This window comes from Rhodamnia argentea, chromosome 5 (genome assembly GCF_020921035.1).
Source record: "Rhodamnia argentea isolate NSW1041297 chromosome 5, ASM2092103v1, whole genome shotgun sequence".
NCBI classification, from domain to species: domain Eukaryota; kingdom Viridiplantae; phylum Streptophyta; class Magnoliopsida; order Myrtales; family Myrtaceae; genus Rhodamnia; species Rhodamnia argentea.
In genome coordinates this window covers 7,194,763-7,208,583 of record NC_063154.1, presented here as the reverse complement: position 1 = coordinate 7,208,583, position 13,821 = coordinate 7,194,763, and the positions used below count along the sequence as shown (strand labels likewise).

Here is a 13,821-nt window from a genome sequence, read left to right as displayed (position 1 = left end):
TTGAAACCGTAGTCAAGAGCGGTGTTTGCGCAAGATCGTCTATGCTGCAGCGGCAGCGATGATGGCGATTCCGTAAAGTCGATCTTCAGGTCGGATTGGGGCGATGTCCAAACGGTTGAGACCTCGCTGCTCTCCGGTAGGCAGTCCCGCTTCGAACTCATCTCTGATAAGGCTGGAAGCATTAAAGAAGAGCCGTCAAGACTCGAAGATAGCCGCATTTTTCTCGACAGATTAAGCTGCTTTGTTTTCTTTATTAAGGATGTGTGGGTTGTCATGTCTTCCTTACAATTTCTATAGCTGCTCTTAATCCAAGTTTCCGAAGTTTATTGAATTTCCTTTTGGTTCCGACGAGAACGAAATCTAGGAATAGGCAACCAACAACAAAGTTCAAGAAAAGACCAATCAAATTCCGAATCTGGGGCTATTTCGAAATTTTAACCATTCATTCCCATCTTCCACGATATGGCAAACTTCTTCCCCAGAGGCAGCTTGAGCCCGCTGATCTCCACCATCATGCTCTTCAGGTCTTCAACGCCAGAGAGCGGCGCCAGCAAGTTCTGTTGCGAAATGCTCATTTCCGCATCCTCTGCCATGCCGTCGCTGTCGTTCTCCAGGTCGGATGCCCCAATCCCGTCCAATCCTAACACCGACACCTTCTGCACGATCCAACCATTCTGCAATGCGAACTCGCCCTCCTGCACTTCTGACCACACCTTGACCTTCCCCTTGCTTATGGTCGCGTAAAAATCGATGTACGTGGCAGAGCCACCCCCCAGTTTCATCTCCGGAAGCTCATCATCATCGAGAAACAACTGCCCTTTCGCTTCCGCCTCCCGGGCTCCAGCTGGGAAAGTCACCACAAGGCTGAACGGCGTTCTTCTGGCTTCCTTGGATATCGTCCCGCCTTGCTGCATCGGGAGGATCATGCTCTGATACACATGAACATTCACCGCGTGCAAAGGCGTATCGAGGGTGACATACTGCCCCTCTTTCGACGAGATGGCCTGCGTCATGTCGAACAAGCTGAACCATGAACCAGGAGGAAAAAGCGCCTTGACCTCCGTCTTCCCCTGCTCAAGCACGGGAGATACCATGACTCCACTGCCGAGCAAAAACTGAGTGCTCAAACCGTAAGTCTCAACAAAATCGGGGAATGAAAAGAAAAGAGGCCGTGCAATCGGGGCTCCCGTCATATGAGCTTCATAATTGAGAGTGTACAAGTAAGGTAGGAGCCTATATCTCAGGCCAAGAGCATTCCTAGCAGATTCAGCTACCGATTCCCATTGATAAAGCTCCTGTCTCGGGGAATAGAAGTTCGCATGGTCCCTTGAGAATGGGTAAAAAGCACCCACTTCAATCCAACGGTTGCAAAGCTCCTCAGTCGGGGCTGGGTAGAAGCCGCATATGTCCGAACCGACCATCGGCACTCCGAATATGCCAAAATTCAGCATAGTGGAGATGGAATACTTCAGATCTTCCCAAGTGCCTTTGTTATCTCCAGTCCAATGAGCGACATACTTCCCGGAGCCCACATAAGTCGAGCGCGACAATATGAAGGGTCTCTTTCCCTCGAGTCCTTGCAGTGCTTTGTGGGTTGCAATCGATTGTGAGAAGCCATATAGACTATGAGCATCATACTCCAATACACCATTGTAATGGACAGCACTTGTAGCTATGGTTTTAAAACCTATCGGTACTTGCATTCCCGAAGCATTTATCTTGTAAGGCGGATCATCCCATCTGGTTTTGGTAATATTCTTGCAGTCCAAGCAACAGATCCATCCCGGCCCCGTTCCATTGGGGCATATCCTGCCCTCGGGAATCTTGCACTTCCCCCAGCAGAAATTGGAAGCTTCATTCATGTCGATCCACAAGCCATCAACAGGGACAAGCTCGTGAAAGCGTCGGATTTCATCACCCCACCACTCTACAGTTTTCGGGTTAAGAAAGTCGGGGAAGTTAACAGCACCTGGCCAAACTTGAGCAATATAGGGCTCGCCGTCATATTTGATGAAGACATCATTGGCCAAACCTCTTTGGTATACACCGTAGGTGGAGTTGATGCCAATTCCTGGATCGATGATGACAATGTACTTCATGCCAATGTTGTGGATCTTCTCCAGGAAAGCCAGAAGCTTCGGACGGGGATAATTGACGGGGTTCAGGGTGAAATCCTTATGGCCGTCCATGTGATCATCATCGTTCCAAATCACATCGAGCGGGATTTTGGCTTTCTGGTAGTTCGCAACCACGTCTTCGACAACAGAGAGGTTATGATAGCCCCATCTACACTGATGAAACCCTGTAGAAACCAGAATCAGAGAGACGCTAAATAGACAGCTTTACACATGTATTTTCAGATCCTGTATGGACATTACTTTAAAGCATAAGATTATGTACAGTTCACTGAGAGTATAAGCAATTAGGAGGAAGCATTGACACCATCTCCTGCACTAGAAACTAAATCTAAACTTGAAGTGTTGCATTGATCAAGAAGAAATGATCTCCTAAACCAAATCCAATAGATCGCCGAAAAGCAAAAGAAATAAACCACGTGTGACTCTTTTCGATCCAACGGGATCTTTTCGTCTTGTGCTGTCCCTCTACATCATGAACTAAGATTTCAACTAACTTTTCTTTTTTGCACCAGCGATTTCAACTAACTTGATAAGGTGTTTGCCCATAAGATTTTGCACTAGATTCCTCACTCGTTACGTCGAACAACAATCCAGAAATATAATTTTGACATCACCGCCATAATTTCTGTCCAGATAATCAAAATCTGATCTAATAAGTGTTAGCGAGCATTGTGATAAGAATCTGAAGGTGATGGTCCAGTCTCCGCGTCTTGTAGGAAAAGGCAAGTAAGAAAAGGACAAGAGGAGCACAAATTTAGGACATGATTGCTTTCAGGGGTCCACCAGTTGGCCTACGTTCAAAAGTTGTCTATGTAAAAGGTCAAGATTTTAGGCTATCTTAAAGTAAGCAAATGAGTGCCCAAACCAGCAAGACAGCACGATAAGATCCTTCATCATTTCGCTCATCGCCTCATCTTTTATGCGGACCTACGGTTCGTTTTGCGTACTGATCTGAGTAAAAGATTGAGCCATGCCCCCGGTCATTATTTATGAGCATTCGCACAATAAATAAACAGGTGAGAGTCATAAAGGACAGTGAAGTGAAAACAGGAAATGGACCAACCAGACCAGCCTACACTCGAAAACGAACTGAAAGTATCTCCACTTGACACAAGTTGTAATTGAATTATTGACCAGAAGCAGCACTCAGGCAACGTCACACGCAACTCAGGTGGTCCTTAAAAACCATCTCTTTAATGAGAAGAAGGTGTACCTCCACATAGAATCCTTCAGTGAAGGCCCCATACACCGTTGCAGCTTGCACCAGTTCTGAACTTAGTCAATTCAATTACTCAAGTATGATCTTATTCTAGGATGGACGTGCCAATCAGAACTCCTTTTATTCCAAAGATCGTCTTGTTTTTTAGGGTTCCCACCATAGGCTGATAGAAATGTTATAGGTCCAACCATGAATGTCGACAATGAGGGTGCCAAAACCATACTGAAAGAACGCATGCCGGCACAAAACGGACGACAGACTAAAGCCGAATGCAAAAAACATCAACATCCCTAACAAAATGATCCATATCCCCCCGTGACTAATAAATATCACACCTAAACTGTTTTAAGGAACCCATCAACCAAGCAAAGTAAAGCAGTCAAGGATTCCACATTCCAAGACCGATCCAATAAACAATGCAGTGACGAGAAACAGAGGTCCTTCTGAGGTTAATACCAAGAAACTGATTGTGGGCCAAAACAGAAGCATTCATACAATATGATACTCAGGAATTAATTATCTGTCGTACCAACAAACCAATCCCAATGCAACAAGTATATTGCCTTCCTTCACAACCTTTTTTAATAGGTGATTATCTTAGTCTAATTGAGTCAAGACAACATCTCCCCTAAAATAAGATACAAGTAGAGCAATTAGTATGAGTCACTAAGCATGATGAATATGAAAGATCCGATTCCTAAAACAATCATTAGACATAAGACACTACAAATTTAATATTGTTCAGAGTATCTCCATTTAATTACTTAAACATGTTTCCAGGGTTAGTACTAAATGGTTAAAAAGTAAAAGCGATTCCTTTCCTGGTAAAAAAAAAAAACACAGAGCAAGTAAGCGATTCATACCAAAAGCCCAGTAGGGCATCGGAGCCGGCCGGCCGATGAACTGCGTGTACTGGTCGACGACGCCGAGAGGCGTCGGGCCGGCGAAGAAATAGAAGTCGAACACCCCTCCGATCACCTTGTATGTCAGCGAGCCCCCTCTGTAGAACACGTCCATGCCGTTGCTGTTGAGCAGCAGCACCCCGTGCGCGGAGGCCTTCCCTCCCACATTCCTCAGGTCCATGTAAACCGGGTGAGAGCCGTACAGGTCCGTGTTCACGTTGATGGCCGACACGTCCGTCGTGTACAGCGTGTAGGGGTCGTTCGGGTACAGCTTGATCCCGTGGGGCTGCGTGTTCTCACCCAGGCCATAGAGGGAGGCGTCCGTGGGCAGCTTCGTGGATATCTCGAGGTACTGGTCCTTGAAGACGAGGGTGCTGTACGGGTCGGAGTCGCCGGAGGCGGAGTCGAAGAGGGTCTGCCCGTCGGACTTCCTCTTGACGGCGAAGGTGAAGGGGTTGGTCGTGTAGCTGAAGATGAACTCGGAGCCGGAGTACTCCGAGACGGTGACAGGGGGGCTCGTCTTCCGGGAACTCGCGACGGCCGGCGACAGGGGCGGCGGCGGCTCCCGGGGAAGGAGGTTGTAGGGGACCTCCCACCTCTGCTTCTCGGCGTCCGTGATGCGCACCCTCAGGCGGTCCTCTGTCTCTTGCCTGCGAAAAGCCACAAGAGAAAACACACACACACACACAGAGACGCGAGGTCAGTGGAGAAATAAGAAACGGGTCGTTTCTTGATGGTGAGGTGAAGCTGAAAAATGGGGACTTTCGGTGGCGTACTTGACGAAGAGTTGCAAGTAGGGAATGTCGGGGCCGTAGATGGACGACTTCTGGTTGAGCTGGAGGTGGCCGAGGAGGCCCCCGTCGGGGGTTTCTTCGACGGAGACGACGCGGTAGCCATTGCCGATCTTGGCCGCGGCGGAGGCGGAGTGTGCAGGGGCAATGCACAGAAGGAGGAGGAGGAGGAGGAGGAAAGGAAGGGATTGCGGGAGAGAAGGCAACATTTAGTGCTCGCTCTAAGTGCTCTGCGTCGAGACTGAACTGGGAAGAGCGAGTGAGCTTTTTGCTGGAACTGTATTGGAAAGAGAGGGATTGGATTGGGTTTTAATAGGAGTTTGAAGGAGTCATGGAGAGACAAAATGGGAGGTGGGATGAGTCTATCTGAACATCTTTATTCTCTTTTTGCCCTTTCCACAATTCCACCTCTGCCTGTGGATTAGGATTTACTAGATTAAATGCCCTTCCACAATTCCAAAAAAATTGAGCTCAATTCAATTACATCAAGATTAGTCAAGCGATTCTCCTAATCTCGACAAGTGCATCATGGATTTCCAAAATTGACAGACTCATCCAAACGTTCTCTGCATAGAAGATTTCATCTTTCCATGTGTGAAAATCGTATCTTAGACGAGTTATTTTATTGCATTTATGCTAATGAATGTTTCTCTTTTGGGTGATTGAGGAAGTAGTTTGGGAGTCAAAAAGATGATTTTTTTTTTCTTTTTTCATCTCGACGGTCGTCGTGTTCAATGAAAAACCAAAACCGTTGTCAGCAGAAAATGCCTTTCTGGCAAATTAGCTATGGAGCTTGGATCAGCAGAACTCCCACCGACATAAACATGTGGATGGATAAGTCATCTCTCGTGCAATAGTTCCTGCGTAAAAGTTGCTTTTTTTGTTTTCTTTAGCATTTAATTTCGGTTAATGAGAATGTGATGGCGAACTTCGTAGACTCTGTCGCCCTCCGAATTCAGTAGACTCGTGCATGTGCTGGCGAAGCTGGTGATGTTAGGTCCAGTGACCAAAGTCGACCGTGATTCGAGGAGCACTCAGTCCAAATCACGTCGTCCTCCGATCACCTTCCCTTTCAGGTCCGGTCCATGGGAAGGTCGTCCTCTTCTCCTCCTCTGGCCACAGCCCCATTTGTGGCAGTCTCTGTCGAGCGAGAACGATTCCCGGCACTCACAGTCCTAGACTAGAATCTTCTCATGGTTTCTTGCTCTCTAAAGTCTAAAATAGCAAGAAATCGGAAACTTCCTGATCCCGCGTCCCTACCTTGCAAATCCCATTAGATTTTAGCGAGATGCTGTGTTGCTCAATTATGTTTTGTTTATGTGCTTGCCCAAAATACCATCGAAGAAACAGAGCCTGTTACCGTAAGGAAAAAAAAAAAACTCATAGTTGAGCAGATTGCCGCCACAAAAAGCCAGTCCCCATACATATACCGAAACAACTTAGGATCTTGTCTTTTATCTCAACTGGAGCAGAGAAAAGAAAAGGATGAGTGTCGAGCCTGAGATTAGAATACGCAGAAACAGGGGCACATGTCTGGATTGCTGCAACACCCAAGAAGGAAGAAACCATTAGAATGCATATGAACGAGTATGTACAGATGTTAGTTCCTATCAATGCGTATCTCTCTGTCAAATTGGCAGAAATTTTGCGAATAACGATCTCCAGGAGATGTGCTAAGAAAACTTCTAATTCATTTTTGTCGCGTACGAGATAGAGAGAGAGAGAGGAGCAGGTAGCCTTGCATTTGTCGCTTGGAACACGGGTCTCGAGTGCCCTTGCTTAGGATACGCGGTGGCCAACAGTTTCCTGCCGTTATCATATGATATTGGATTCGACCCAAAAGAAAAGGAGAAATCATTGTGATCCTTGGACACTGTTGATTATTAAATCACTAGCATTGTTCAAGTTGGAAGGAAGGAGAGAGGTTAGTATAATCTAAAATTAAACGCAATGAGTGGAAGTCAGTACCAATTCCTCCAAGGCCGCGACCGCTTTGAGTATTGCGTCGACGACGAGCAACGAGATGGCGACAAAGGAGCTGCGGTGCTGCAGAGACATGGCAAAAGGGCAAAGATGAGAGTAAATAGTCGGTTGCTTAACTATATTTTCCCTTTCGATAAAAAAAAACTACATCTTCCTAATTTTGGATGCTTAAAAACATATTCTATTAACAAGTTTTATACTTTGTTTTTTGTCCTAATTTTTATTTTCTTGACCTTGAAATTCCATGTCAGCATACTTATTAACAGAACAAACAACAAAATGGCATTGAATTGCACAAACTGGATAAGTTAAACTCGATTGTACAAATTGAACAAATTTGAAGACTCAATTGCATGGCTGTCGTAAGTTCACGACCATATGGAACTGTACCGATTGCAAAATCTGCCCACGACTAAACTCACCAATGCACCTAGCGCAAAAGGGCAAAACTGAAAACGGAAGAGAAGAAGAAACAAAATCATGTTCCGGTTTGCCAAATCTCGAAGCCAATACTTCTTTCATTTCAATAAACAACATATAAGTCCAGTAGAAGCCAAATCGCTGAAAATTCAGAGGAACAGAGCTCAGGTGGGGACAGGTGGGCTCTATCCCGGCGAATGAAGGAACCTCACAATGTCTTTCTTAGCGGAATGATTAAGATAAGATTATATGGATCCTAAGGCGCATAGTTGTCGTTATGCTCTGATAATCTCCAAATGTACTCAACATGTCTGAATTAAAATAGGGACAGAGAGAAAGGGGTGGGAGTACTATACCACAGTGTCCACACGCTTGATGGGTCTCGTGAAGATAACACAGAGTAAACGCAAAAGCGTACGTGGCCCGTCTTTTCTCCGGCCATGTGGCACATTGGGATTTGTCCTTAACAACATTATTCAATCTAGCTTAATTAATTACCATCGTCGATTATGTCATTACAATATTTTTAAAACATTACTCGATGTCGATGTTAGATTGCATTGATTGGGGGAGCCGCGGTGGTCCAATTTGAATCGAACCGATTAGTCGTGGTCATGTCGTATGGTCCAAAGTCGGTTTTTAGTTCGCATGCCGCTGCCAGCCGATGCATGACTTCACTTTCGGAGCAAGAGCGAAAGAAGGGTTGAGAGGAAGAAATTCTTGAGATTGCGGATTTGGGATTTTTCCGAAGGATCGAATCTGATCTAGATTGGCTAGATGTGGATACGAGGTAGCTTATGTAGGTGGTGGACACAAAGCTAGTCCTTTCAAGTTGGCCTCGCCATGCTAAAAAACAGGGGATGCCATCAATCATCGTATCGTTGGCTGTCTTTTTTTATCTTTTATCTGGGGCGACTGTAGCAACGTATGTTTGATCGTAATTCTAAGGAAAAATGGCACAAATGAATTATAAATTTTTAATTTATTCAATGTGATTTATGTATTATTGGTACATGTTCAATGTCGTCGATTTTCTTCTTTTTTTTGTGAAGAATTGGAGAAACATATCATTCGAAAACGAAAACATGGGACAAATTCCTTTACGGTTTCTGCCAGAGGTCTCTTCCAAAAATTAAAGAAAGAAAAAGTTGGGGGAAAGCAGTGCGAAGAAGCTAATGCACGAAGTACTTTGCAGAGGTGTGTCCTGCCTGCCCACGACGGACAGACATTATTGTGGGGAAGTGGGAAGCGAATGAATTATTGAGTGCCCGATGAAGTAAAGACGGAGATCCAACACATGAATCGCTCCGTGGGGTTCTACAAGAGATCGGGAAGGGTCGACCACGAGCACATGTCAGGCGGATGTTCCGGCTGTGCGGCTAAGTAATTCTTGATTCGACGGTGAAAGAAAGAAGTTTGGTGATGTGACGGGCATCGCGGCCGCGATGAGTCGAGCAAAAATTTTCGGATATTTCATCGCGACCGGACCATCGTCGCAGCCTCGATTCGAGCCATCCGGTGGAAACGCTTTGACACGGAGATATGTGACTTTGAAACACTGACGCAGATTGTTGGCCCTACCTCCGGTAGGATCGTCGCGCAGCTAACGGTGCCGCCGGGTCGAAATCCGACTGTGAGAAAGCCCATACCAATGGGCCCAAATTTATGCCCGCGTCGGATCTGTAACTCAATGTGGGCTTGGATGGAGTTTGAAGACTCGAAGCTCTGACCTGACCTTCAATTTTTGGTTCGACAATCCAGCCCCGAGTAGACCCAATCGAATGAGCCCACTGAAAGAAGAACGACGCGTCGTTTGGAAGGTTCTTGTCCACAAATTCATCCGGCCTCCCCAGCCGTATCCAAATTACGTGATGACCTGTAAACGTAGATCGGAAAGGGTCGTATCTCCCGTCCGTCCGTTTTGCAAACTAGAAATGATTTGAAACATTGCACCCGAACATTTACGTTTATTGAAGTTTCCGTAAGTGATGCGAGCGGCTGCTTTTAAGAAAACGGCCTTTCGAAAACGTTAATCCTCCGCAAAACAAACGTGCCGGAGCATCCCATAAGAACTTGCTACACCAAAATGTCTTGACACAAGCAAATCTTGTTCCTCTCTAGTTGTAATTAAGAGGTGTCTGTCATCTAACCTTGAAATAGCTATTCATCGAGAGATTGTTGGATGCTCTAGTAAGGCCAAGCGACGTGCGCGCGTACCTAACAAATTGCAGGCCTAGGGTACCAAACTCTAACAAACTATCTTTCTTCAAATGAGAATAAGTACGTTTCATGACAGTCAATGTTACTATGATTAATTAGTAGTCAATCATGTGAGCATGTTACCACCGCACAACCTAACGTGAATTAGAGTAAAACCGATGTGATTTCTAACCGCCTTGTCACGTGCAGAAAAAGGGCTGTAGATGAACAATGATCTCACGAGATCGAAAAAGTGATCGAGGAATTCAACTCCAACTTCGAAAGTATAAGTAAGTAGAAGTTAATCTTGGGTAACCGTAGTTTTAAGTAGGGGTGTCAAAAAAGCCTAAACCGGACGGGCCGGCCCGAAAATTCACTTAATTTTTGAGCCTTTTTTAGCCTGGTTTGATACTCGGGCCTGGTCGGGCCACCCCGTCGCCTAACTTTTTTTAACACCAATATTTTCTTTTTAATTTAATTTTTTTTATATATTCTGTCATTTGATAGGTTTGTTAATTGATTTTGATTTAAAAAAGAAAAAGAAAAAAAGAATCAAATCAGAATCCAGCCTGACCTGACGGGGTCCGGGTCGGCTGGATCGAGCTCGGTATTGTTCTGTTTCGGGCCAGCTAGGGCCAGGCCGAGACTCGGGCCGACTCAGCCTGTTGGCACCCCTAGTTTTAAGATGGAACGGAGAAGGCCGTTCTTCTCGAAGTGCCGGCGGACCCAGCCCCGCAGCACTTCTTGTTGCTTTTCTTTTTCCCCGCCCATTGGCCCGCGGCCACCGCTAGGCCAATCCGTGCAGAAGTTGCAGAACAAGGACTATATAGACTTCGACTTTTCAACTGCGCCTTAGCCTCACGTTTTCCAGTCTTCCTGCGTCACCGCTTGCATCACCCTCGTTTCGCAACACCCCTCGCAAAAGTCAGTGACGCGACCCCTCGGCATGATCGCCACCGTCCCACGCACGACGGCCTCTGGGAAATAGTCAACCTGACCGACCCGTCGCATTAAAAGCATCTCCAATCTTCGAGATTTTTCAAATGGGCACGGCAACTTTCCCCATTATCCACTCGACTTCTTCGACCAAAAACTCGATTTCTCTTTTTCAGGTGACTCGTCGCACTTCAGGCTCACGCGGGAGGAGCTCATGGACGGTAGGAGGAGGAGGAAGCGAGAAGACGACGGCGCAGCGCGCGGCGGAAAGAAGGGACTGAAGGGACCGGACAGTGCAGCCGCGGGAGAGCAGGCGGCGGACGCGACGGAGGAGGAAGTGGAGGAGTTCTACGCCATCCTGGGGAGGATACACGCGGCGGTCAAGTACTTCGAGAAGGGCAAGAAAGGGGAAGGGTCGCGCAGGCTGACGCTCTCTGAGCTGGAGGCTCTTCCGGAGGACGACGGAGCTCCGCGGAGGAGGGGGAGGAGCGACGACCTGGGTCTGGATCTAAACTCCGAACCGTCGCCCGAAGCCAACGTCGCTTCCGGTTCATAGAGCACAGATGAGCAAACGCAATAAAACTGAAGCTGTAGTGTGGATAGGCACAGATAATTTAGCTGACCTTCATGGTACCAAGACTTACGTAGTTACGTGTATGAAACTTCCAAGCATTATTTCTAGGATGCTGTTGACGAGGCGTTCTTACTACGTCGAAATCAAGCGATGAGACATCTTCCTATATAATAGATGGCATGTTGAGATAAGTTTAGAGATACTAACGGTCAATGCTCTCTCTGTAAGTTTGATTTACCACAAGTATTAATGGATTTTACTTTACGAACTTTAAAGTTCCATATTGACAATAGAGTTGTATGAATGCCATACTCATGGTAATATGCATCCTTCAAAATTCCAAGGCTGGCACGTAATCCATCGTGGGCGGTTTGCGTGAATGGAGAGTTTGATAAGTAAACTATGCGTAATTCTAAGTATGAAACCCATATGTATGTAACTTTCGATGAGAAAAGTTTTCCATTTTCATTACTAAACTTCCGAGATAGAAGGAATCGTTTTCAGCAAAACAATTTGCACACAATGATTTAATTCTAATTCGTTTGTTCTTCATTCTTCTGAGGTATTCCTCCCCTTCCTCGTTACTCCCCCGCCTAAGTACGATCTTTTGGGGTCAAAGCACGATGTACGTACGGAGCCATGCACAACGAGGATTGCATTTTTCTTTTGCCCTTTATCTGAAGGCCATACATATGGGGAAAGCTTCGGGCAGAGGCAGAAAAGAATTCAAAAGAAAGATAGAAGGAGCCAGCCAGACAGTTTCCTAGTCTAAAAAAGATCGACACTTTTTGCGAGCTTTCATATCGTGTTGTGTCGTGTCTGATACTCTTCGAGAGTCCGACACACTTCAACATGTAGTCGACATATGGTTAGCACTCCAAACACGTCAATGACATGCGAGTCCAATATTCCGACACACCATTTCGACACACACAAGATCAATTTGAAGCATTTTTAATAAATTAAAGATAAAAATATAAATTTATTAAAAATATATATATATGCTTAAGTAATATATCTAGCTAGCAACAAAAAAAAAAAAAATTAATCGTGAATTCCTAATAAAAGAAAAAGAAGAAACTCACATATGATATTCTTATATATACATGATAATATAAAAATATATATTTAATACACAACGTGTCGGAATTCGCTATTTTTTTAGGAATCACGTGTCGGTGTGTCGTGTCGATTGTCGTGTCGGTGCAACATAGGCGACAGTATTGTCGGTTATTTTTTACCACAAAATCTTTTAATCAATTAGTACTTTATGCAAAACACGCCGTGATAGTCCGTGAATCTATGATCGATATTGTACCATCAACGATAGCACCGTCAAAAAAGCATTTTCCAAGATAGAAAGCAAGATCGAAACCTTCTTTTGTTGCATTTTTGCTAGGGGTGAATATGGCTTCGGGGTAGAACCTAGATCTTGGAGAACTAGATTGGTGGGAACAGATCGGTTTCGAGTTCTAGGGTATATAGGGTAGGTGCCGGGTTCCAAAAATGAGAGAACCCGTTTCGACGGGTAGGTGGAACCTAGAGCAAGTTTTTATTTTTTTCTTGATATATTTATTCTTGTCATCCTGTGGTATTCCATGGTATCCGATAATCTGGAACCACTTTATTATTGAGACTTATACTTTATTAATGTTTCATATTTATCGTGTGTCTAAATATAAGTTCTAATAAGAGGATTTTAATAGCGGGTGATGGTCATTAAATATAATTATTCAATGTAATCGTTTAACTAAGAATACATATGGAATTTAGGTGAAACCCGAAATAGACCTTAGAACCTTTGATATGATAAGTTATAGGTTTTAAGATATGCGGAGTATATTATAGATTTCAAAAAATGAGGAACTTGTGGGATTTATATGGAATCTAGAACCGCTCGTCCGTAATTTTTGCTCATTTTATTAGGCAAACTCGTGGACTCGTGCACGCTCATAAAGAGGAGAGAAAAGGAATGGCGATTGATAGAGGACCCAGGCAGGGCGAAGGCACCGGCGACAGTGATTTGCGTGAGTGTTGGGTTTGCCGAACACGTGTCCAAATCTAACTGGAGAGCCTGTTAAAAATTGGGTAGGTCTAAATCTAATTAACTTTTTTTCAAATTAGTTTTTCACAGAGGTGGTCAATAAGCATGTCCAAATTGGGCCCCATTTTTTGTTTAGGCCCTCCCATTAACAAAAATGAAAAATAAAAAATAAAATAAAACGATAAAATATGTAATTTGGCCACTGAACTTTTAATTTATTTAATACGGTCCCCAAACTTTGCCCTAACGTGCAATGTGATCATCAAAACTTTTAATTTGTTCGATATGATCTTTGAACTTTTGGTACATATTTAATTTGATCATTAGACTATATAAACATGTTTAGGGATAACATTAACTATCTTCATGTATTACGATGACTAAATTGAATACGCACAAAAAGTTCAATGATCAAATTTAAAAATTTAGGGATAACGTTATACAATGGGCTAAAGTTCATGAATCGCATTGAATGAATGAAAAGTTCAAGGATCATATTGTATGTCAAGCCAAAGTTTCGGATGTCATTTGTGTTATTTTCCCAAAATTAAATCGCGTCAATCTTTTTTGGGCCTTGGAGGGCCTGATTGGAGACCAAATCGAGTTGAGTCGAAC

General features: G+C 44.5%; 1 protein-coding gene across 1 annotated transcript; it reads right to left on the bottom strand.

Annotated features, from left to right (window-relative positions):
- Positions 1–276: 276 nt before the first annotated feature.
- LOC115750227 (alpha-xylosidase 1) lies at positions 277–5,317 on the bottom strand. Its single transcript, XM_030687445.2, has 3 exons — positions 5,036–5,317; positions 4,221–4,909; positions 277–2,302 (listed from the first exon to the last, which is right to left on the bottom strand). Exons 1-3 carry the CDS (start codon positions 5,257–5,259, stop codon positions 435–437), a joined length of 2,781 nt encoding a protein of 926 aa, XP_030543305.1. The 5' UTR covers positions 5,260–5,317; the 3' UTR covers positions 277–434.
- Positions 5,318–13,821: the final 8,504 nt, after the last annotated feature.

What these genes read in the sequence shown, in the direction of transcription:
- LOC115750227 (XM_030687445.2), bottom strand. Translation starts at nt 5,259, where the DNA reads ATGTTGCCTTCTCTCCCGCAATCCCTTCCTTTCCTCCTCCTCCTCCTC. An exon ending in TACTTGCAACTCTTCGTCAA is followed by an intron (nt 4,910 to 5,035) that starts GTACGCCACCGA and finishes GGCTTTTCGCAG; the next exon opens with GCAAGAGACAGAGGACCGCC. An exon ending in GATGCCCTACTGGGCTTTTG is followed by an intron (nt 2,303 to 4,220) that starts GTATGAATCGCT and finishes TGGTTTCTACAG; the next exon opens with GGTTTCATCAGTGTAGATGG.